At 37.1% G+C, this 26198-nt stretch overlaps 1 protein-coding gene across 4 annotated transcripts in view; it reads right to left on the reverse strand.

The window, feature by feature from the left end:
• The window catches only part of RMDN1 (regulator of microtubule dynamics 1), a 40276-nt gene extending 19261 nt beyond the window's left edge, over window positions 1-21015 (reverse strand). For 2 of the 4 annotated variants that reach the window (XM_069103621.1, XM_069103618.1), the window contains exons 1-5: window positions 20794-21014; window positions 12036-12153; window positions 3309-3396; window positions 1676-1835; window positions 1052-1141 (exon numbers count right to left, since the gene is read on the reverse strand). In XM_069103621.1, the coding sequence (XP_068959722.1) occupies window positions 1052-1141; window positions 1676-1835; window positions 3309-3396; window positions 12036-12153; window positions 20794-20952 (615 nt within the window). In that variant the 5' untranslated portion in view covers window positions 20953-21014. Of the gene's footprint in view, window positions 1-1051; window positions 1142-1675; window positions 1836-3308; window positions 3397-12035; window positions 12154-20793 lie in introns of all 4 variants that reach the window. The other 2 variants (XM_069103619.1, XM_069103620.1) reach the window with 2 other exon arrangements.
• Window positions 21016-26198: the final 5183 nt, after the last annotated feature.

The following is a 26198-nucleotide window of genomic DNA, read 5'->3' on the forward strand; positions in this document are numbered from 1 at the left end:
CTGAGCTGCATCCAATCAGAGCTGCAGCAGTGAGCGAGTCATCCTGTTCTTCCCCAGTGATTTGCTTATTGAATAAAGGTACATTTTTTTGTTCACATTTACCTGTTTATTAAAATTACTGTCAATGTTCATTAAAATAAGCCCTCTGGTGTTTTTCTGTCCAAAAAAAATAATAAGACAGTGTCTTATTATCGGGGAAACACGGTAGCAGGAGTGTCTGGAGGACTTCAATAACTATAGGAGTATCTCTTTGACTTGTACTATGGTGGACTGAATCCACAAAGGTCAAACATCTTTGGAGAATATAGATCTTATTTCATGCTTTGCTTGATACAGTATAACAGGATAGATTTTTATCTCTGTTGTTACATCTTTCAGGGTATCTTGGATGATTCTGCCATATATACCTTGTTAGAGGAAATACTCTAGAAACAGCATTTTTGCTTCAATACAACAAATGCTTTTTTCAAAAAACCATCAACTAATAAGCACTGTGAGGTTTTGTATACAAAGTAGTCTGGGGGGGGAGGGCTGTTAACAACCTGGGGGTAGGGGAAGTCAGGAAATATGTGTGTATATATAATACTATCCAGCCACATCTACAGGGTAAACTTACAATTTTGTGGAAAACCTCTTTGTATTTCAAACTGGCAGTTCACAAGTATGTAAAAGGAGCATAAGACTGAACTCCAGTCCAGTCTGATAGTCATAGGGCCCATTATATGGACTGGAGCTGCATTAAATGAAGAAAAGAAATCCACTGAATTTTTCATATTAACAATTAAAACCTGGAGGCAGCTAGGTGGCACAGTAAATAGAGCACCAACCCTGGAGTCAGGGGGACCTGAGTTCAAATATGGATTCAGACACTTGACACACTTACTAGCTGTGTGACCTTGGACAAGTCACTTAACCCCAACTGCCTTGCCTTCACCCTCCAAAAAGAAATTTTAAATTTTTTATTTATTATTAACTTTAGTTAATTATAATTTTATTATATTATATATAATGATTATTATTAATTAATTAACCATTTAAAATTCACCAGTACCTCAAAATGTTCCTTGATAAGGACAGCATTTCCAATTTTAACCTTAATACCTTCATAATCCCCAACATCACTGATACAGATAGCATACCACTACAAATATAAAAAGAAAGAAAATGGGTTTAAGCATAGCTTTAGAAATATTACTTTTGACATAATGGTTCAAAATTTAGTCCTCAAAAAACATTCAGCTTCAAAGAGAGAGTCCTTCCTAGATTGAATTCTTTCTTCTCTGGTCATTTCTATAATTAAGTGCTTTGGAAATTTCATAGCAGTCCATCCCTGGCTATGATTACTTAGGAGTTACCTTCTCAGATTTTGTTCTGAATAAAATGACTTTGGATAAAGTTATCTTTTGGTTTCATAGAATTTAGCCCCTCATTGGAATAGATCCACCTCTCATTGAAATATATGTTCTTTCATTAATTATTAACCCATCAGAGTTGATTTCTGCCTGTCGAGAACACGCAGTCTTCCAAAAGCACGTAAGTGTTGAGAGGTCTCCATCATTCGTTTTTGGTTTAGTCAAATGATCATCCTTTTATTATTTGCTAGCCACAATTAATAAAATAATTGTTAATTACTAAGAAATTACCTTTCAAATTTTTCATATGTCACATATCTTACCTTGTGAGCTGCAAAACTTGATTCATTTTTTTCAAGTGCTCTTTTTGCATATGCAAAAGCTTCATAGACCAGCCGTTTCTTATCTTCCGCAGAGGTAGTACTAAGTTGAGATATATCTCGGGATGCCCGTGCCAGACGCCATAGCAACTCTGCATCCTCACTAGGTTTGAAATATATTATGGAACCTCACTTACATTCATTTATCTTCTATGTTAGATTTCATTATCATAAATCAATCTCTGCTCAGTGACTGAATTAGCATAAATACCAGGCAACAACTAAACTTTTTTTGAAAAATGCTATAAGAACTGCATTCACAAAGCACTTCCTTAAGTAAGTAATTTGTTCTTTAAACTTACTCAGATCTGTGGAAAACATTTCATTAAATTTGTGATTCCAATCAATATTCTACAAAAAGTTAACCTAATAAAACCTACTATAAAACCTAATCACAAATACAGTCTGTATATGACTTAACAATCTGGTACTTAATTTCTAGGGACAATTTACTTAATAAAGTAAAAGATTACTCTATTTCCTATAGAATGACTATAAATTTGCAAATTAGAAACTAGTAAAAGAACTTGAGAAAATGAAGGATAATTTTAGATTCTTGAAAAGTATCTCATTAGTCCAATACTTTAACAAAATAAATTTTTTTATTTTTAACATTTTATACTAGTTGTAGTACTTGTATAATTCAAGGACTATGGCATAAACTTTTTATAACAGTATTGGTCAGGCACATTATTATTGGCAAAAATGAGTTAATCAGGAAACTATTATTTGTTGATGATGATAGAATCTTCCAGAAGGAACAATAACTTTATTTAAAGTAAATATATGTTACTTACATTTAAAGGAACAAAAGCTTTATTTCAAGCAAATGCAAATCAGATTTGTATTTAAAGAAAAATAATCAGAAACATTTTTCTGTTTGTTTCTCTAAATATACTGTACTACATTGTAACGCTTTACACTTGTGAAATTAGCTCGCATGATGAATAGGAAAAATGATGTTTCAACTTAAAAGCAGAGACAGCAGAATACCAAAATTCTATAAAGTAGAGATAATCAGGCAAATACAGCAATTCTGTTTCAAAAATATCCTCTATTTGAGAAAGAACCCTCAGCACCCATGCTCACTTTAAATTGACTAGCCTATCACTTCCTAAATGACCCCTCTACCTCTGTCCAGTGGCCTTCTCAGGATGGTAACACCCTCACCACAATGGTCTCTTCCTCTGGTGAGTACCTAGTCAACATTCATGGGAGTAACTGCTCACATAATCCAAGTTTACTTCAATCTGAAACAGTTCAATATTCCCTGGATGACTTCCCCAAACAACTCTCCTTTTCATCTCCAGTAAACTCCCTGAGGATAGGGACTGGCTTTCTTTTTGCTTATATTTGCATTCACCTAGCAGGCTTTTTCTATCTATGTAAGATAGGAGATACTACACAGTGAATTAAGCTTCCAACCATATTAAAAAAATGCTGATTTGAAATACTGGATACAATAGTCATTAAGAAAATCACCAAAACACAAGACACCATTTTACTTTTGAAAAGGCAAGAGACTGAAAAAAGAAACAAGTCAGTCAAAAAACTTGGGCTACTATGTATTACATACCTTTGTTTGTACTGGGTTAGCAAGTGATAAAGCTTTTCTATTTCTCCACTGCCATATAGGTAGTCTGCTTGTTCAAGGATTTCCTGGACTTCAGAAAAGAAATGGGAAGAGGGAGATAAAAAATAGAGTTTTAGTCAAATTAAAGACACTAACAGTTCTATCTATTAAGAACATATACTATATATATCTATATATCCATAGAGATCCATTTATCTGTATCTATATATAGATATCTACATATTTGTATCTACATATAGATATCCATATATATGTATATTAGATGGGTATATACAAGATAGAGGTAGATCTAGATATATAGAGATATATAAAACACTTCCAAAACTTAATAAATTTGATTATTACATATGGTTGTCATCTAAAAGCTAAGATTAAAATTCTGAAAGACAAAAACATACTAATATTCCATGAAACAATACACAATAAAAAACTTTTAAAAATGTAATCATGATATAATCACCCTGATGAAAGTCAGCAACAATAATGAAAACTACTCCATGGTACCTTCAAATTTTTCTAATTCTTATAATTATCATCATTGTTGATGATTCTCACTGTTATAAAATGCAGAGCAATACTGGAATAATACTGATTTCCAATACCACATTAGCATAAGGAGAAAACAACCAAGAAATGAAAAGTCCTGAACTATGACATAGAATGACCTATGTAATAAAAAAAAAATTTGGAGTCATATTTCTATCTATAAAAATGCAGTGTGGGCTCGGGCTATTTGTCTAACGTACCCAGTGCTGAGCTATATCTTGATATAATACAAAGAATAATAATTATACATAGAAACAGTGTTTATATAGAACCTTTACCATTTTCATTTAAGCTAAATGAAGCTAAAAGCAAGTCATATACACAAGAAAAAGGAAAGTTCACTTATAAAAGACTTTGAGAAGGCTTTTTAAAATAATTTTATCATCCTTTATAGACTAAGATAATGATACTGACCTATAGTTACCAGGATATATGTTTCAAGTTGTTTTTCCAGCAGTCAAGATGGTAAATTTCTAAACAATTAAACCATACTATATCACCCAATTCCACTATGACAAAAAGAAACAGTTCTAAAGCTGTTTAAATCAAAAAAAGATTAAGCAAGTAAACTGCAGCTAAGTAACTGAATGAAGCTAACTAAACCAATTCAACAAACATTTATTAAGTGTCTACTGTATACAAAGCACTTTATTAGACTCTGGGGATATAAAGAGAAAAAAATGACCCATAAGGGAATTAAACATTTATTTCTTTAGTCATACTCTTGTAAAATAAATTAGGAAGTCAGATATAACTTCAAAAATCCCAAATTTTGTAAACTGTTTTGTGCCTATCACTGGAAGGACAGTTTTTGAAAATCAGTAAAACAGGGGCAGCTAGGTGGTGCAGAGAATAGAGCACTGGTCCTGGAGTCAGGAGGACCTGAGTTCAAATATGCCCTTAAACACTTGACACTTAACTAGCTGTGTGACCTTGGGCAAGTCACTTAACCCCAAGTGCCTTGCCTTCCCCACTCCAAAAAGGAAAAAAAAAGGAAAAAGAAAAGCAGTAAAACACTGTTTTACCATGAACTAAGGCTCTTTGTTTCTCTAAGAATGTATGCTAACCAAAATCTCAAACTCAATGTGACCAAAACTGAATTTGTCAGATTTCTCCCCTAAATCCAGTCCTCCTTCAAGCTTTCCTATTTCTGTTGAGGGCACCAGTATTCTTCAAGTAACCCAAGCTTGTAATTTTAGAGTCAACCTAGACAATTCCCTTTCCCTCATCCCCTAAAATCCAAACAGTTTGCCAAGTCAAGTTGACTCTACCAGCATCACAATTCCTCAAAACCATTCCCTTCCTTCCATTCAAACAGCTATCATCAACTTAGGTAACTTATCACCTCCCACTTGGACAATTGTAGTAGCTTCTCCCCTCACCAATCTATTTAAATTTTTTTTTTACTTTTAGTTTACAACATTCAGTTTCACAATCCCTTGAGTTCTAAATTTTCACCCCTTCCCTCTCCTCCTCCCTCATCCCCATGGTAGCATGTACTCTGTTATAGATTCTACAAATACCTTCGCATTAAACACTAGTCAAATTGCAAAGAAAAGTTATCATCAATGGAGTACATGAGAAAGAAAGAAACAAAACAGAACACAAAAGAGAGAGAGCAAGTAGTCTGCTTCTATCTGCATTCAGACTCTGCAGTTCTTTTCTCCAGATGTGGATATCCCCCTCCATCATGAGTCTTTTGGAGTTGTCTTATAACCCTGCAACCAACCTATTTTTTACTGCACTAACAAATTATCTTTTTAAAGCAAAGATCATGTCTCTGCTCAAAAATTTTCAGTAGATTATTAACTGTCTTCAGAATAATATACAAATTACTTAGTTTGGTATTCAAGGCCTTTTATAATTTGGCTCCAAAATACCTTTCCACCATTATTTCACATTCCTCGTATTCAAGTAGTCAATATTCCATCCAAATGGAATTACTGTCACAGTTCCCTAAATGTCATTTAACCCTCACCTCCATGCATTTGTACCTGTTATCTTCTGTGCTAAACTGAAACTCCTACTCTTTACCTCTATCAAAATCCTCTCCTTTCAAGGCCTAGATCAGGAGTCACATCATACATTCTCCTGTTATCTCTAACTGAAAGTACTTTCTCCTATCTCAAATTTTGTTAAAACAGTTTAAATTTTTCCTCCCAGAATCGCTCCTTTCACCCCATTATACTTATTTTTGTGCATGTTTTATCTCTATATCCAGTAGAATCTATCTCTCCCAGCAGAATGTAGAACTCCTTGAGAGAAGAGTCTGATTATTTCAGCTTTTACTCACCAGCACCTGGTGCAGTACCTCACAAATAGTAGGCACTGTTTATTGAACTGTTGCAATGAATTAATCCAGTCTTTAATTTGTGTGCCCTATCTAATAAAAACCTATTTAAAGATATGCAAGTTTAACTATGGGTATCAATACATATCTAAATACAGATATATATGAATATATACACATACACACATCCCTATACATATACACACATACAGAATTTTCCTGATAACCTTTTCTTTAATCTCATTGGATTCTATGATGAATATTTCTGAAAATCAGGTGGCAGACTTAATTTAAAAAGTTTGCTATGTGTCTTGTCTTGTTTATTTTTAATTTATTTATCCATCACTCATCCAATCTCAAAAGACTGGGATTTAAGAACATAAATCCTTGTATAATGACTAGAAAGTAGTCTCATTATCTGATGTTAAGCAACACTGGAATTAATTATGCTAAATGAGGTTCACGTAACATGTGCTACTTACTAATCACATAGACTATTCAGTAATTCTTATTTTCTTGAGCACCAGTACACAAGAGAAAGATGATACTTTTTTAAACCTGAGCTATGAATTTCACATTCCACTGGCCAAGAGGCAAAATGCAAAAATTTATGGATAAATTTAGTCAATTATTACATTTAATTATTATATATACTTTTACTCTATACTCTCAAATCACTAATTTCTAAATTAATTTCTTGAATAATACAGCTCAGTATCGTGACATAAATGTAGTCTTTTAAAATATTATTTCCTAATTCTAAAAATTTTTCTATTTAAGTCAAAAGTATACAGTCAATAAGAAAAAATACACTTACTATAGCACTATAGACTTACATACTATGGTGGGAACATGTGCACCACTTCACATTATCTGCAGATCAGGTGGTTTTTTTTAAACTTGCTTAATGTTCTGTGCTTTCCCTGAAAATATTTTTAAAATAAGCTTACATTATTAACATAAAGAAGCCATGCTCTAAGAAATGGACCAGACTTCATATAAATTCATTTTAAAACCTAAGAAATATGGAATTTGGGATGTAATTTTACCTATTATCATACAGTGAAATTCTAAATTTACTTACTAACCTTAAAGACGTCTAAGAGGTACTTCTTGAATATTTTCTCAAACTTTTTAAAGAACAAGTCATAGTCTTTCTATGTATATACAAGCAAGTAAACTATAGTTATCTCATTTGAGAGGATAACTGCATTCTTTCTGCCAAACAACAGATTTCACCCCTGAAAGAATGCTGAATACTCCTTTGTATACAATTGGCATGGCTCCATGATCACATTTCTGGGGCTCCTAACTAAGAAGCGGAGTAACAGTACCTGAACTCTAAAATCACTAAATGGCTAATAACAAGGCTTGTTATGACTCCAATAATAATTACTAATGACCCAATAGAGTAGATATAAGCAGCAAATACTACCTCCTAATGAAGAAAGAGAAGGCAACTCCTTATGAAATACATTTTTTAAATGAATGAAAGAATAGGTGGTAAGGACAGGGTGGTAAGAATCAGTTGCAACTGATTTTGTCTTGGTAGAGCAGAAGAGTACTGGACTAGAAATACAGTGATCTGAATTCTAGTCCACCACTAAGTCAATGTGTTACTTCTCCAAGATGCTTCTAGCACTAATATAATAGCATATAATTCTACTTTATTCACCCCCGGAGAGTCCATTTTCACACATTTTAATTATATAATGAAAGTGCCTCATATAGTATTATATTTGTTCCTAGGCACTAAATTTTAAAAGACAATAATAAAACTGGAATATCTGAGAGAAGGATGTCCAAAATGATGTGATATCTTGAAATTATATCAATTGGGAAACAGCTGAAGAAATGAGGGACGTCATAGCTTGGAGGCTAAATAGCGACAGGATAGTTGCTTTCAAATATTTAAAAAACGTAAGGTAGAAGAGTGATTAGGCATATTTTATAATAGAAGAACAACATCTAGATCTGTTTTTAAAAATGAAAGCAAATTATTAAATGTTCTGTCACTATAAATGTTCAAGCAGAGGCTGCATGACTTGTTAGGGCTGTTAAGTTAGATTCCTGCAGATGGTGAAAGGTGGTAAGAATCACTGTTAATTGTTGGCACCACCTAGTGGCAAAAATCACCCAGTAACTGATTGAGTTTCATTCTTACAAAACTAGATTCACATTAAAACTATCTTAAATCTTAAATAAAATTTAATCTTCAATACATCTCTAAAGCCTCCTGGCCAAAAAGAGTATGAATTAATCCTACTAAGCAGACAAAACACTTTGAATTGACATGACCAAGCATTAAAAAAAGAGATAGAGAAAGAATGAAATCATTTTTTACTAAGTAATTGCTTGCAGATTATCATGAAGTTTAGATACTAATTCCCAAAAGATACTAAGCTAAGAAATTGTAAAGTAAACACAATGTTAGAGTAAATTAGTTCAGAATGACTATAGAGAACAATATAAAATTTGTAAATATTAATGTGAAATGTCATAGAATTATTCTGTTTTGAAATGTAATTAAAATAATCTACAACTACCTATTTTAGTTCCTATCTTTAATAAAAGTGATGGATGGCTAGAGTTATTTCATAGAAAATTAGATATGAATAATCCAGCTTTTAGTTAAATTAGGATAATTAAGTAATAATATACTAAACCGTCAGAATAATCTTCAAAACATTCAAGATAAACTTAAAAAGACTGCAAAGTATCAAAAGTGATTTTCAAAACACACTGGAGAATATATAAAACTGAAATCTATAAATAAGTGATAAGGAGTAACAAAATGTTTAGAAATGTTACAATAAAATATTTCAAAATTCTGAAGATAAACCCTTTAACTATACTTTGCCATTAGGTAAGTTTCTTTTTTAAAAAATATCAGTCATATTCATTTAAAAATATATTAACCTTCCATCCGATTTTCAAAATGGTTTATTTGGTTATCTAGTCATTCATTTTGCTATTACAACTATTTCCAGGCTGGGAAGAAAACTGGAGTCACAAAGACAGTTAATGTAGTTATAGTGAAAAGATCACTAGTTCTTCTATTAACCAGATAAAGAACTAGTTGAACCATTTAATCTCCTTAGGTTTCAATTTCCTCTTCTTTAAAATGAACAAAAAATCCTTGTCTAGGCTATTTCCCATGACTGCTATGAAAATTAAAGAAAATGTGATAGGGCCTGAGTTCAAATCCCAACCTCTGATATTAACTTAAGTGTGCGCCCTCAGGCGAGACATTTAACTTCTCTGGTCTCCAGTTTCCTCATTTATGAAAATTAAGGGATTTGATTTAATGATCTCTAAACGATGATATTCTTGATGTTTTCCTTTCCAATTTTATTATTGAACACTTACTATCTCCTAAGCAAACTGTTCTTTCTCCCACTTGACATAACAACTCTACCCCCATGTCCTTGTACTGTTTTCCCTCCTCATTTCTACCTTAGAATCTCTAGCTTATTTTAAAGCTTAACTTGTGACCCTTTACATCAATGGTGTCAAACTCAAACAGAAATGAGGTCATTAGTCCATACATAAGAATCCCTGGGGACCACAAAATGATTCAGTTTTAAAGTATATTATCTGTATTTTGCTGTATTTTTATTTATTTTGTTAAATGTAATCTGGTGTTGGCCTCACTCACGAGTGTGGTGGGCCACAAGTGGCCCATGGGCCATGTGTCTGACACTTCTTTTTTCTATGTGAAGCTTTGATTTATCCCCTCAGATGTTACTGCTTCCCCTCCCAAGTTACTCTGTATTTGTTACCTGCATATGTGAGTGCTTCCATGAGTTCATGTGTGTGTACATTATCTCCTCAAAAGAATTTAAGCTCGAGGGTAGCAACGTTCATTTTTGTCTTTCTATCCCTAGCACCTTGCGCAATCCCTGTCAAAAAACAGATATTTAATAAACAAATGCGTATTAGTTGCCTGATGGATCTCTCAGGACCCTTATAACTCTAATGCCTATATCTTATGACAGCACTGTATCCTATTTAAAAAGTATCAAGTACTATAGAAATATAATGTATTCTTATTAAATATTTGCCAAAGATTCCAGATGGAGTTTGTGGTGTAACCAAGACTTCTCTGGTGCTTCAGTGGCACTTTGTGCTAGCAGCAACAGAGAACCACTTAAACTTATTAAAAAATGAAATGACATAAATCTGTGCTTTAGGAATATCAACTAATTAACAATTATTTATTAAGTACCTACTTCATGCTAGACATTGTGTAAAATATCACTTTGTTAGTTGTGTAGAAGATGAATTAGAAAGGGGAGAGACTAGAAAGAGAAAGACCAATGGGGGAAGGGGGAGGACACTTACTCAACAGTCCAGCCAAGATCTAAGAAGCTCCTCACTTGGGATGATTGACTGTGCAAGTAGAGAGAGGGATGGATGGGAGGAGGCAATACAAAAAAAAAAAAAAAGGGCAGATGCATAATCTACTTGTGTGACCTTGGCCAAATCCCTTCACCTCTTTGGACCTCAGTCTCCTTAACCATAAAATGAGGGAATTCGGTTATATGGTCTCTCTTCCAGTTCTATATCTATTTCCCTATGATCCATCTTTTCCCACTGATAAGTCTTGGCAAATGAATAGTAGAAACAACGAAGAGGGGTGGCCAGGTAGCACAGCGAATAAGAGCACCGGCTCCAGTGTTGAGAAGACCTGGAGATCGAATCCCGGGCTCAGACACTTAGCACCCACCCAGAAACACCTGGCCGTGTAACCTTGAGCAAGTTACTTAACCCCAATTGCTTAAAAAAAAAAAAAAAGAAACAACGAAGAGATGCAGATGACTGAGTTGTAAACCTAGATGATTGAAAAGGTTAGTGGTAGCCTAAAAAGAAAGCAGGTCAGGAGAAGTGAGTTTTTAGGGTTTTGGATACACTGAATTTGAGAGGTCTATGGGACAACCAGATGCAGATGTTCAGCAGGCTACTGGGAATATGGGATTTGACCTCAGTAGAAAAATGAAGGTTGCCCATGTACACATGGGAGTCATCTGCATAGAGATAAGAGTTGAACCCTTGGGAGCTGAGAGATCTCCAAGGGAGAGGATAGAGGGAAGAAGGCCCAAGGCTTCTAAATCACATTCACACATGGAGATGGGTCAAGGATGGTAATCCAGCAAAGGAGACTAAGAAATCCAAAGATAATCATTTTGGCTAACAGCCTCAAATTCCTTAACTACCACAACTTTTAACAGGACTATGTTGCAAACTAACAGATTAGAAGAAAATTCTTTCTTCCTTTACCTATGTACCCTGTGGTGGTAAGTTTTGTGAATGACAGAAAACAAGGGGCATGGATAATTCATCAATTAAAATTATACATGAATATTCAAAATTTTATTATGGCTATATCTAAATAAATATTGGCTCCGATTTGTTTATACATTGGCTATTTCGCATCAAAACATAAAAACCTATTTGATTTTTAAAAACTTTTTAATTAATTGTTATAATTCAATAAACATTTAAATACATTGCTTGTAATTGTTATCCTCTGTTCAAAGCCCATGTTGTTATGCTTTTTTCTTCTTTCTTGAGTAGATTAAAAAAAGAACAAGAGATAATGCTGGTAATATGGATTCTTTATATCACTGTAGGCAGGTACCACTGATCTATTATTAAAAGGCAGCCTAAATTATGACAGAAATAAAGTGTGTGGTCATATCAGATCACCAAATTCATAAAAGCAGAAAATGTTTGTTCAGTGCCTACTATACTAGTTTTATTATATCTTATTTGGCCAAAAAAACAAAACACACTTACACACAAAAACAATCCAAACATTTTGTTTTAAAAACTACAATAATAAGCTTTTAAGACACTGAACTAACACTTACCATTGACTTCAGCATGAACCACAGCAGACTGAAAAATCAGCTGGCAAGTTTCAAAGCCCAAATAAGACAATGCTGAGATCATAAGGCCCCTTTTGAAAACTACGGCATTTCCAAGAATCTGAGGAAGCAAATGGTGCCAGTTATCAAACTGCTGCAAAACATGACTTGATATCCTTGACAAAAATTATATCATTTTTTTCCTGTCTGCTTCCCTCTCCCTAAATAATACATCTTAAGGATAACAGATAGTCAAGGAAAGTAATTACTTATTTTGACGAATTCTTTAGCAAGACAAATTTCACACCAATGTAACATTTATAATCAAGGTTTTCTTCACTTTTTAGAGACAGAAAGATTTAATACAGTCTAGTGAATAAGGCTAGCTGCTGTGGGATTATCTTGTGTGAGATCTTGGGCTACATCAACTCACTAAATTATTTTTTAAGCTGGACAGAATTTGTGATCTGTTTGTGGAAGATACCTCGGAGACCGCCTAGTTCATTTTATGGGTGACTTATAGGGCATTATATAGATGAGAGAAATGAGATCAAGGGAAAAGGTCACTTACCAATGGTCATAACCCAGGCTCTCTGACCCCAGAGTCACTTCCCTTTCTGCCCCTCCATGATGCAAATATTTAAAGTATAATAAATAAATAAATTTGTGCTCACACACTTAAGGGTAACCAAATATTTAAACAATTTTGGTTTTAAAAAAATCAATCATTTAGCTCTCTCTGATAGGGAGAGAGAAGGACCTATGGAATTTGCTTTATGTGTGTATACAAATAAATGACAGGGCAAAGTAAGTTGAGTAACTATCTAATCCAGAATTTTTCAAACTTGTGCCTCCTCCAAATAAGCATAAGTTAATGTTTGTATTTTGTCTTCTACTGTATACAGGTACAAGTTCACAGTTTTCCATTTCACAGCTATGGGTTATAGCAGTGCTTCCCCAATCACACACACACACACACACACACACATTACCACTTTAAATAACTTCCTCATAATATAAAGCTATTAAATATCAGAATAAGGATTAAAATTCACATTCTTAGCTTCTAAGTCCAGTATATTCTACTCCATTACAGGTGTATGTATGTATGTGTATGTGCGTTTTCAAATCTGGACTCAGACATTAGCTCTATGACCCTGGGCAAGACACTTTACTCTGTCTGCCTCAAATTTCTCTTCTGTAAAATGAGCTGGAGAAGGAAATGGCGAACCACTCCAGTATCTTTGTCAAGAAAACTCCAAAGAGTCAGACATGACTGAAACTAAACAGCAACATTTAATGTACAGTTACCCCTTCTACATCGTGGAGCTTAGGGCTGTGGTACCCTCTGTAATCTGGAAAAGCCATGCAGAATTTTTTGGCCCTCCTTTATACCAGAAAAGTCTGAATTTTTTTTCTTCTTTTATGGGGGGTTTACAGTACTATATTATAAAATTTGAGTTAATATTATACAATACTATACATATATTTTATGCATTTCTGAGTTTCTAAACTTTTTCTGTGTCATTTACTGGCCTTCGTGTGTCGTCTGAGGCTTCTGCAAAACTCCAAAAAAAATTCCCATTTTTTTTGCTTTTTGGAGGGGGGAAGGTAAGGCAGTTGGGGTTAAGTGACTTGCCCAAGGTTACATGGCTAGTTTTGTGTTAAGCATCTGAGGCCAAATTTGAACTCAGGTCTTCCTGAGGCCGGTACTCTACTCACTGCTCCATCTAGCTGCCCTCCCCCATTTAATTTTTTATGCCAAAACCACAATATATCAAAATCGCCATAGCAAAAGTTGTAATGTGGAAGGGATAATTTTATTATATAGATTGTACTAATATTACAGAAACATTTATATATAATATTAACATAATTATATAAACATAGTCATATAAACAACATATTATATATCTATATAATATAATTGAGCTATAGTAGAAAGAATACTGGACTTGGGAGCTAGAAAAAATTAATTTTAATCCTTACTCTGACATTTAATAGCTTTGTTCCATGGGCAAGTCATTTACATTCTCTTAAGCCTCAAATTTCTCATCTGTAAAAAGGAGAGATTAATAGTGGCACTCCCTAGCTTTTATCAAGTTGAGCCTTTAAGTCATAGAAAATGTCAGGACACCACTTGATAAACCTTAAAGTACAACATAAATGTGAGTTTGTAGAAATAGCAGCTGTATATATTCCCCATTGAAGATTTAATCAATAGATATTTACTAAGAGACTACTACATGCCAGGCACTATGCTGAGCACTGGGAATGCAGATATAAGACAATCCCTTCCTTCAAGGAGCTGACCTTCTACTGGATTTGGCCCTGGTTTCTCTAAACTATGCTAGCAGAAAGCAAGGGGGAGAAGGTTCTGCTATTATAGAAAGTGTTACAGTACAGGCCTCAGCCTCGCCTCAGTAAGTTCAGACTAATCATGAAAAGGTTAGCCAACTGGTGATCAGTTTTTCTTCATCGCAACAATTCATGAAGACCATCAATTAAAGTATAAAGGAGTTACAATATATATTGCTGGAGAAAATAATCACAAATAAAACCCATAGATATTAAAAGTATCCTAGTAAACATAACTATCCATATATGAATATACATATACACCTACAACTTGATATTTCATTTATTTTCATAAAGGTTTACAAGTAAGAAATAAATACTTGGTGCATGGAGCACAACATAAGAAAATTTCACTATCAGTCATGAAAAGTAGTAGTTGTAGTTCAAGAAGTATACCACTGGGCAGTCATTTAACTTCCCCAGACTTTAGCAAACAGTATAAAGAATTATTCATAATTGCAATGTTTAGCAGCAGTATGAAAAACAGCTTGAAATTAAATAATGAAAATAATTAAAGCTTATTGATTTATATATTTTATATACCTATATATGATTTATATGACAATTTATATATCATATATAAACATATAAAGATTTATGAACATTAAACATAGTTGTTTTGATAGTGGTTATCAAAAACTGAGTGACAATGCCAAGTTAGTAAAGAAAATTTTATTCCATAGAAGATATACAAATATTGCTAGTGAAAGAATATGAAAATACAAATAAATGAGCTCAGAAAGTTCAAAATATCATCCCTGATGCTTTCTAGTACCACTTCATGATGATGGGAAAGTTCCTATCTATTGCTTTAGATTCTTTTTTTTTTTAAGCAATTGGGGTTAAGTAACTTGCTCAAGGTTACACGGCCAGTTATTTCTGGGTGGGGTGCTAAGTATCTGAGCCCAGATTTGATCCCCAGATCATCCCGACACTGGAGCCAGTGTTCTTACTCGCTGAGCCACCTGGCCACCCCTAAGCAATTGGGGTTAAGTAACTTGCTCAAGGTTATATGGCCAGGTGTTTCTGGGTGAGTACTAAGTATCTGAGCCCGGATTTGATCCCCAGATCATCCCGACATTGGAGCTGGTGTTCTTACTCACTGAGCCACCTGGCCGACCCTGCTTTAGATTCTTTATCATGGATGATCCAATTTAGGATGGAAGATAAAAACAAATAACCATGTTACAGGTCCAGGAAAAAGGTGTATAAGAAATCTGAGGATGGAGAGCATACTTTCAACTGGAAGAGTGAAAGAAAGATTCATGGAGACACCAAGTGCCTTGGTAAACTTCCAATTGAGGTATACATTCCAGACATTGGGTGGGAGGGGAAATGATGTGGCATGCACAAAGGCACTGAGACAGACTAAGACTAAAAACAGGTGACAATGTGGTAGAAGGGGAATAATAAGAGATAGGACGGAAAGGAAGATCTGTGACAGATGGTAGAGGGCCTCAAATACTAGGATCCAGAACTTATATTTATTTGGTAGGCAATGGGAAGTCACTGAAGGTTTCTGAGAGGGTAAGTAAACTGTGTGTCAGGAATATTACTTGGGCAGCAGTGTGAAGGATGGATTAGAGGAGGGATTAAACTGACAGCAGGAAGAGTAGTTAGGAAGCTATTATATTATTTTATGTTATACTTATTTTATTATATTGCTTGTATATTATACACGTATTACATATTATTGATAATGGATATGTAGTCTATGTTAATTATTTATATATTATATATTACAATACATTATATTTATATAATATTAATGTTTTATATTTATTGTATCATATAATAAAAAGTTTTTAGGAGAAGACAGAAGGTGGCTGTTAGAGTAAATAGTAAGGGTTGGCTAAAGAACCAACAGGACTTGACAACTATTTGGACAAGTGGTAGAGGTGGCTGGTGTTTACAAACACTTAACAGTGTACTTTAATAAATGTTTGCTGAAAATTAAAACTATTCTCTGGTACCACCTCAAACCATCATATTGGCTAATATGATAGAAAAGGAAAATGGTAAATTTGGAGAAGTGGGAAAATTAGAACACTAATGCATTGCAGGTAGAGTCGTGAACTGATCCAACCATGCTGGAGAGCAATTGGGAAGTACAGCCAAAGGGCCATAAAACTGTGCAACAGCCTTTGATTCAGCAATACCACTACTAGGTCTGGATCCCAAGGATATCATAAAAAAAAAGGGAAAAGGACCCATATGTACAAAAATCTTTGTAGCAGCTCTTTTTGTGGTAGTAAAGAGTTGGAAATTGAGTGAATGCCCATCAAGTGGGAAATGGCTGAACAAGTTGTGGCATATGAATATAAGGGAATACTATTTGTGATATAAGAAACAAGCAGGATGATTTCAGAAAAACCTGGAAAGACTTACATAAATTGATGCTTAATGAAGAGAGCACAAACGGGAACATTATACATAGTAACAGCAACATGGTTCGATAATCAACTACAACTGACTAACCTCTTATCAGCAATACAATGATCTAAGACAATTACAAAAGACTCAAGATGGAAAATGCTATCCATATCCACAGAAAAAACTGTGGAGTCTCAATGCGGATTGAAGCATATTATTTTCACTTTCTTTTTTCGTGTTTTTCCCCCTTTTGTTCTATTTCTTCTTTCACAATATGACTAATATGGAAATGTTTTACATGATTGCAAGGATATAATCTTTATCAGACTACTTACTCTCTTGGGGACTGTGGAGGGAAGAAAGGGAGGGAGAAAAATTTGGAACTCAAAATCTTTCCAAAATTGAATGTTGAAAATTGTCTTTACATATAATTTGAAAAAATAAAATACTATTAAATATTTTTTTTTGCTTTTTGGAGGGGGGAGAGAAGGATGATTGGGGTTAAGTGACTTACCCAGGATCACAGGGCTAGTAAGTGTTAAGTGCCTGAGGCTGGATTTGAAAATAAATTTCTTAAAGCTAATAAATAAATGTCTGCTGAACTGAATAGTGTAAGACTGGGACCTAGCACAAAAGGGAACTATATAAAATGAAATAGATGAGCATATACTGATTGCTGAGAACTACATGCTTTTGATAAAGTTTGATTACAAGGGCGCTTACAGAGAGGAAATGAACCTGGACCAAAACCAACTGGGAAAAGGGAATAAAATGAAAGAGGAGAAAGCAACTGTATAAGTAAAACAGGAGGGGAGTGGGGGAAAGGGGCAGAAAATGTAAGATGAACTTTCTACCCATGGAATTTCTATGTCAAAGGTGAACAAATACATGGATACGCAATTATGTAAACAGAGACGGAGGACATGTTATGTAATTTTAAAATGAGGGTAATAATTAACGATATAAATGTCCCTCCCATTCAAGTCAGAAAACAAGCCTTTTTTAGAACCTACTATGTGTCAGGACTGTACTAAGTACTAGGTATACAAAGAAAGGTAAAAGACAGTCCTTGCTTTCCCTTCAACCTAATGGTGGAGACAAAATGCTTATGGTTATGCACAAAGACAGATACACGATACATTTGATACTACATATAGGGGGATTCTGAAAAGGCTTCCTGGGGTGGCCAGGTGGCTCAGTGAGTAATAGCACCGGCTCCAGTGTCAGGATGACCTGGGGATCAAATCCGGGCTCAGATACTTAGCGCCACACCCAGAAATAACTGGCCGTGTAACCTTGAGCAAGTTACTTAACCTTGATTGCTTTATAAATAAATAAATAATAAAAGAAAAGGCTTCCTGTAGAAGGTGGGATTTTAGCTGGGGCTTGAAGCAAGCACGGGAAGCCAAGAGGCAGAGATGAGGAGGGAGAGAATTCTAGGCATGGAAGACTAGGCATGAAGTCAGGAAATGGAATATCTTGGGGACGAACAGCCAGGAGCTCCTGCCAGTGTCACTGGATCAAAGAGTATGTGGAGGGAAGTAAGGTACAAGAAGACTGGAAAGGGAGAGGAAGACTGGATTATCAATGACTGAATGCCAAAGGATTTTATATTTGATCTTAGAGAGGACAGGCAGCTTTTTGAGCAGCTGAGGTGACACATTTAGACCTGCTGTATGACCACTTTAACAGCTGAATGGAGGATGAACTGGAGTGGAGCAAGATTTATAGCAGTCAGACCCACCAGGGATAGTATGGGTTAAAGGTGCTAAGGGCCTGGACAAGGGTGGGGGCACTACCAAGGGAAAGGAGTGTATGCAAGAGACTTTATATAAAGGTCATGGCAACAAATTGGATATAAGGAAGGGAGAGTGAGGACTCTATATTGAGAGCCTTGGTAACTGGGAGGATAGAGGTGCCCTAAATAGTAAAAGGAAAGTCAGGAGAAAGGGAAGGTTTAGTGGGAAAGATAAGGGGTTCAATTTTGGACATGATGAGTTTAAGATGTCTATGGGACATCCAGTCTGAAATGTTCAACAGGCAGCTGAATAGGTGAGACTAGAAGTAAGCAGAAAGGGTGGAAAGGGTAAATCAATTTGAGAACCATCAGTATAAGTGAACCATGATAATTGAATCCATGGAAACTAATGAGATCACCAAGTGAAATAGTACCAAGGGAGAAGAGAACTGAGGCTAAGACAAAAGCTACATGACTTAACAACTGACTGGATTTGGGGGTTGTGAGAGCAATGTAGTTGAAAATGACCAGCAGAGCTGAACTAGGTTTGCAGGGCACGCCAGAACATCCTCTTAGTTGTATTGCTCAATAAATAAAAGTGGCATTAAATACTTAAGTTGTGGAGCATTTACTTATTCTTTTGTCTAGGACACTAAAACTCCACATGTATATACAGGTAGAAAAATCCAGTAGGCAGCTGAAGTACATGATTAGACTCCAGGGAGATGGGAGAAGGAAGACTGATTTGGGAGCCACAGGAATAGAGGTGATAATTGAAGCCAGACACAGGAATAGATGAGATTGTCAAGGGCAGAACTGTAGAGAAAGAAATGAACAGTTCAAGGATAGAAGCCTGGGGTATACCCATGTTTAAGAGGTCAAAGTATGAGGAGCCAGTCAGTAGAGTAGAAGAAGAAATGGTCTGAGAGTTAAAGGGGAATTAAGAGAATCACAGAAGCTCAGGGAGGAGAAATTAAAAAAAAAAAAAGAGGCTGGCCAACAGTCTCAAAGTCTGCCAAGGGAACACTAGTGGCTTTAGAAAAAACAGTGGCATAAGAGTAGTGGGCAAAGGAAGACAGATTACAAGGGGTCAGAAAATGTGCAGTCAGTAAGAAAGATAATATATAATAAATATATTACATATAAATTATAATACATATAATTCATAATAAAAAATAGAGAGGGGATATATAATATATAGCTGAGGATTACAGAATGGCAGAATTGTATGTCAGGGAAGAGACTTTGTTGAAGAACATCTTAGTCAACCTCCCCACTCCCGATTTCTAACATAAAGACTGCAACAGCTTCAAGTGCCCAAGACAATGACATGTGACATGGGAGAAAAAGAACTGAACATGAGTCAGAGGACCTAGGTTTGAAACCCAGTTCTGATACTGTGACCTTGGGCAAATCACGTACCCTCTAGGTCTCAGTTTCCTCATCTGTAAAATAAGAGGTTTGGACTAAGTGAATGCCACTCTTCTTCAGAAGTTTGGAAAGTAAAGAGAAGAAGGGTCAAGCCAGGGGTTTTTAGTTTAAGAAAATGGAAGACTGAGACACTGTTTTACAGGTGATGAAACCTCTGCCCAGGGGGTGAAGTGACTTGCCCAAAGTCACAGGGTCAATAAGTGGCAGGGTCAGAATTCGAACCCAGGTCCTCGATACCCCTTCCAGGGTAGCACACTACTTAAAGAAATCGAGTCACTTGGGCAAGTTTAGGGGTGGCAGAGCTGGAAGTAGAAGCATCAGCCACAGACGAGTCCAGACCCTTCTCCTTTCGTAACCCTAAGCTGATGAGGCAAGCAGTCCACAAGACTAGATTTCTGATCTCTGGCTTCATTTCTAAAACAGACCAATAAACTCTAATTAAAACTCTGGGGAAACGTGCTGGGGACCCAAAGACTGCGAGTGCACCCGGCGGCTTCGAAAGTGAAAATAAACTGGTAATTAATGACAACCGGGCAGCACCAGCCCTTCGGGTGTGCAAAGCAGCGGCCGCCGGAGCTCCCCGGGCACGCTTATGGAGCCCTGAGGTGTGCAAAGCACTGTACACATGGCAACTCGTTTGATCCTCACAACAGCCCTCAGTGCTATTATTATCCCCATTTTACAGACGAGAAAACTGAGGCCCACAGAGGTTAGGGGACGTGCCCCCTGGGTCACACGACAGGGCGGAATTTAAACCCGGGTCCCGGGTCTTCCAGATCGTCTCCCCCACCTCACCCCCACCCTTTAGCCCAGCCAGCACCCATCTACAAAGCCACCCCCGCGGGCACTTCGGACACCCACCCCGGGGAAGGCGGAGAGAAATACCTCGCTGCCACCTAGCCAAAGGCTGGGTCTGCCCCGCTGCCCGCAGCCCGTCGCCTCGGCCCCCGCCGAAACCCGGAGCCGCGTGCGGCGGTACGGCAGAAGCCTGCGCAGCCGCAGCGCTAACGCCATCGCCATGACTGAGCCTCCAGCCCGAGCAGCGAAGGCCGGATCTGTCCTTGGCCCCGCCCCTCAGGGGCAAAAGACGGGGAACTGGAGGAGGCTCCCGCCTCGGAAGTGCCGGGAAGGGAAACAGCGCCCCGGCTCGGGACGTTCCGGGGCTACTGTGGAGAAAAGTCAGCCAGACCTGCCCGGGAAGACCCCGCCCCCGAGCTCGCTGAAGCTTGGAGCATGCGCAAGGGGGCACCCCCCCCCCCCATTTTTTTTCTTTCCATACTCCGCGCTTATGCCTAGAACTTAGCAGACGTTTAATAAATGCTTACTGACTTGCTATCTGACTCCGTGCCAGGCGACCTAGGGGTTACAGGTAGGTGGTACAAGAACTTCCTCCTAGCCCAGGACTAGTCTTTTAGGGGAGGCGTGGCAGGTGCACAAAATTCTACAATAGCGTACCTCCAGAATCGAGTTCCCTGGTAACAGCCACAGACATAGCACTTTAAAGGGTGCAAAGTGCATTACTTCCCTTAGCTCAAGGATACATAGCCTTTTTGGGTGTGTGTAAGGCATACCTGTGACATGCTAGCGAAGTTTGCATATGGAACCTTGCACAATTAGTCATATTTATTTAATGCCTACCGGGAAGCTAGGTGGTGAAGTGAATAGAGAGTGCCGGAAATGGAGTCAAAAAGACTTGACTTCAAATGCAGCCTCAGACACTTATTAGCTACGTGACGGGGGCAAATCACTTAACCCTGTTTACCTCAGTTTCCTCATCTGGAAAATGACATGGAGAAGAAAATGGTAAACAACTCCAGTGTGCTTCGCAAGAAAACCCCAAATAAAGGCACGGGAGAGTCAGACACCACTCAACGACAAGCACCTACTGTGTGCCGGGCATTGTCCTAATTTCTCGAAATACTAAAAGAGGCAAAAACCAGTCCTTGCCCTTAGAATCGGCTGGGGGAGACAACATGCAAACAAAGAAAGCTCAAGATAAATAATTCACCCAGGGAAGGCACTTCACACAATAGTGTTTCTAAATACATAAAATGAATTCATATCATTACACAAGAAACCAATTATATTAAAATAAAGATGTATTGTTTTTCCTCTTCCAAGATAAGGGGTACCTGAAATCTATCAAGTGTGAGAAATGATATTTCTCTCTTTTATTTAATAACTAATTATTGTATTAGGGCCAAGGTTTTTCCACTTTTCTACTTCCTCATCCAGAAACCAACTAAGGTGGTAAATCTATCTTTAGATTTACCCAGGTCAAGATTGAAAGGTCATTAAAAGAAATCCTAAGTTTGGACTAATGGGCATATTCCTGTTCCTTGTGTTTGCTCAAACTCTCCAAGGAAAAGTTGCCTCTCCCTATTATCTTTTTTTTTTTTTTTGCCTTTTGGAGGGCAATTGGGATTAAGTAACTTGCCCAAGGTTACACGGCTAGTTTTTTTGTGTGTGAGTGTTAAGTGTCTGAGCCCAGAACCAAACTGGGGTCCTCCTGACTCAGGCGCCTGTGCCTTACTGCGCTACCTAGCCGCCCCTCCTTTCCCTATTATCAAGACAGGTGATGTGGAAATTAGTGTCTGACCAATATTTGAGTGACTTAAGTACCCCAAGACTTTCATTTTAATATAGCCCACAGCGTCCCCTTGTATTAACCAGTCCAAGTTGATTGTCATCTGCCAGGAACACTAACTTTTCCAAGGGCATGTAAACTGTGACCCCCACCACCATGAAGGGTCTTTGGTATAGAGAGACAGCCAAATTGTTGGTTTGGGGTTTTAAGGGAGCTCAAGACCTCAAAATACCAACGCACCAGGTCCTGCAGAATGAATTTGACTCAAGTTTTCTCTCAGCCAAAGTAAAACAAAGTTTATTAAAGATTTGCCATCATGGGAAGACTCTCAAGGAGTCTAACTATTTGTGGCACTTACAAATGGGCCAGAACAATCTGACACAGACTTGAGGCTGCACTAGAATGACTCTCAGCACCTTCCTGGAGGCAAGATGAATCTTATATACAGAAAGACTAAGGGAGGGATTTAGGGGTGTTTTAGAGAACAGGTTTGGGGAGGGTCTTGAGGAGGAATCTAAGGAAGATCTTGACCAGGACTTTGGTCAGACCCCAGGAATGGGATTAAGGGTGAGAAATAGTTGAAGGCTACCTGGAGGTGACAATGGATGGCTAGGCTAGTTTAAGGGTAACAGATTTGGGTATAGATATTTGATAGGCTCAAGGGTGGGAAGTAGTTGGACAATGGAGAGCTAGGCTTAGGTTAAAGAGTAACAGAGATTTGCACCTAGCAATAAGAAAGGCTTATGGCTTCCGGCAAATGCCTCATCAAGTGGGAAGATTCAGGGAGGTTCCCAGAAACTAAACCCCATCAAAATGACCTTGCCTTTATTAATAATGCCCTAGCCTTATTAATAAAATCATTAAATTACTCAGAAACTATGTCTCTCAAATCTTTTTAATTGCCACACCAGGGACCCCTTAATCCTAGGTTAAGAGCCCAAGTCTTAGAGGATAGGAACTGTATCTCTGATTGGTATAAGGAACTCTTGTATGAGAAAACACCTTCTAATGCAGAGTCTGCCATGGTCCTAGGAGGTTAAGTATCTTTCATAAGGTCACTAAGACTCTATGTGTTAGAGAAGGGACCTGAGCTCAAGTCTGCCTAATTCTGAGGCCAGCTCTCCTTGTAAGGTATGATTGAATTTTGTTCCCATAGAAATTATACGAAAACATGATTTGAACTCATACTGGTGGCTAATGTAAGGTAAAACTGCTTTTAGGGGGCAGTGGGGGGGATGTTGTCCACCTGAAAACCTACTACTTTTCTTTGTTGTGAGAAGGCCTTTTCATGTACATCAAAAGAACTGCAAGACCAGGTGTCATTCACAAAGCAGGAGGATTAGGTTCATTAAACCAAGGGGGAGGAGGGGATGTCTGAAATTAATGGGACTTTTATCATTGATATCCTGGGTTCAAATCTTCAAACTCATGCTTTCCTCGATTCTCTTAGCAATGGAGGAGACAAATAGGGAGGAGACTAAAAGCATTTTTGGCTTTTCCTTTAAGTATAAAGAAAAATGAAGATGAGAAGGGAGGGGGGAGTTGAAACATAGAAAAAAGGATATGTAATCAGGGGGTGGGATTTAGTGAACCCTGGAATGCTGGCCAATGGGATTCAAGGCTGGGAAAATTCAAATCCAGATGAATTCTAAAAGGCCTTTTGTAACTATCTTAAAGTGTGCTTTCCCCTGGCTCTTCTTCACAAGGGGTTAAAGGCCAAGTCACCAGTAAGATAATGACACAAAATAAAAATCTTTTTTTCTAAATTCACTCATGGCCAAGTGGGATTCTTGGTAAAATGGTTATTTCTAACATCCTCATTCTGACTTACTGACTCATATATTATTTCCTTTAAACTTCACAAAAATGCTGTGAGGTAGCTATGATAAGGATTATAATCTTCATTTTACATTATCTTAATTTACAAATAAAGAAATTGAGTCTCAGATTCTACCAGAGTGCTATAACCACATTTTTTCCCCCATCTTTTTTTTTTTTTGGAGTGGGGAAGGCAGGGCAGTTGGGGTTAAGTGACTTGCCCAAGGTCACACAGCTAGTTAGTGTTAAGTGTCTAAGTCACATTTGAACTCAGGTGCTCCTGACTCCAGGGCTGGTGCTCTATTCACTGCACCACCTACTTGCCCCCATAGCTAGTCAGAAGCAGAATTTGAACCCAGATCTTTCTTGGTTGCAAGTACACATGGAATGATGTTTGTAAAGCACTAAGCACAGTGCCTCATATAGTGTGCTATATAGTTAGTTATTATTGTTATTTTTACCCAACATTAACAATGTTGCAAATTGTAAAATTGAAAAGTGATCTTAATTCTATTTTTAAGACTTAGTCAAGCTGGCATAAATTAATATACTCACTCTCATGCCCTGTGAGTCTAAACTTTTTACCCTTGTTAACTTCCCCCTTCAGTGAAAAACATGCCTTAATTTGCCTCAGCTTCATTTTACTCATCAAAAAACTGGTTGATATTTGACTAGCTGGAGATTTCTTCCTGATATACCCTGAAGCAGGTTTAGTTTTTTAGTTTGTTATAGTGGATAAAAACTAGTCTGGGAGTCAGGACAACCACCTCTGTCTTTAGTGGTTGTGATCTTAGACAATTCATTTAATCTCTCTAAGACTATAAATTTCATAGGTGCTCATTTACATTTTAAAGGGAATTTCCTCCACCCAAGTTCCTATCCAATATCAGTGAAATCATACTTCTTACAAAAAAAATCTCTCATATGAACAGGTTCTATAGCAGTGAGGGGGACTCACTAAAAGCAGCATGTAGTCAAAAGAATGCTGAATTTGAAATAACAATTCCTGAGTTCACATCTTGGTTCTACTCTAGCTGTGGAACCTTGGATCACTTCTCTGAGAATTACATTGTCTCCAAATTCTATGATCCAATAACTTTTTGGCTGATACAATAAAGACAGACCTGGGAAAGAATGTCACATTTAATCTAAGTCTTGCAGGATTTCAGTAGGCAAAGCAATGAGACTGGAGGGAATGAATGATATTCTAGTTTGGCATACCAGGCAAAGAGAAGGAGGAGAAGCAAAAAAATTCTGTCTTTGTTAAGGATATGAAAAATGTTCAGCTAGAACCATGCAATGGGAATGTAAATTTTAAAGATCTTCCCTACCCCTAGCCTACAGTGCACCTGGAGCCTGGGGTGGGAGGCTTGTTTTTCAGTAGATACTTCTTGATTGGCCAGTGGGTCCAGAAGGTTGTTACATTCTCTGAGCCAGGAGAAGGCTATATAAGCCCTGATGTGTAGCTTTGTTTTGGGGCTCACTTTGAGAAGTGTTTTGTGATTTGGTATGGATTCTGGGAAGCCGTTGTCCAGAGTCCCCTGGCTTTGAAAAACCCAGATGTTGATTTGGTATGGATGTAATGGCTGGACAGTTTGGAAAGCTGTCTACTTGATCTGTTTCTGTCTTGATAATTCTGCCTGTATACTTTGAAGTTCGGGGTGCTGACCTCTTTCCCCTGAACTAGGTAAACGATACATGTTTGACTGATTAAAGTAAGCTTGTTAACCCATTTTGAGTTGCTTTCCTTTATCAAAGCAGATCCAAGAACCTGTGGTGGCAGCAACCCTGAGGACGCTTGGGGTGCTTGCTGCTACAAACCAGTGCCTTTCCCAATATGTACAAGGGCCTCTTTTTTATT

Source organism: Petaurus breviceps, unplaced genomic scaffold, assembly GCF_028583685.1.
Source record: "Petaurus breviceps papuanus isolate PSGF00001 unplaced genomic scaffold, PetGlider_PUasm1.0 582, whole genome shotgun sequence".
Classification (NCBI taxonomy): Eukaryota; Metazoa; Chordata; class Mammalia; order Diprotodontia; family Petauridae; genus Petaurus; species Petaurus breviceps.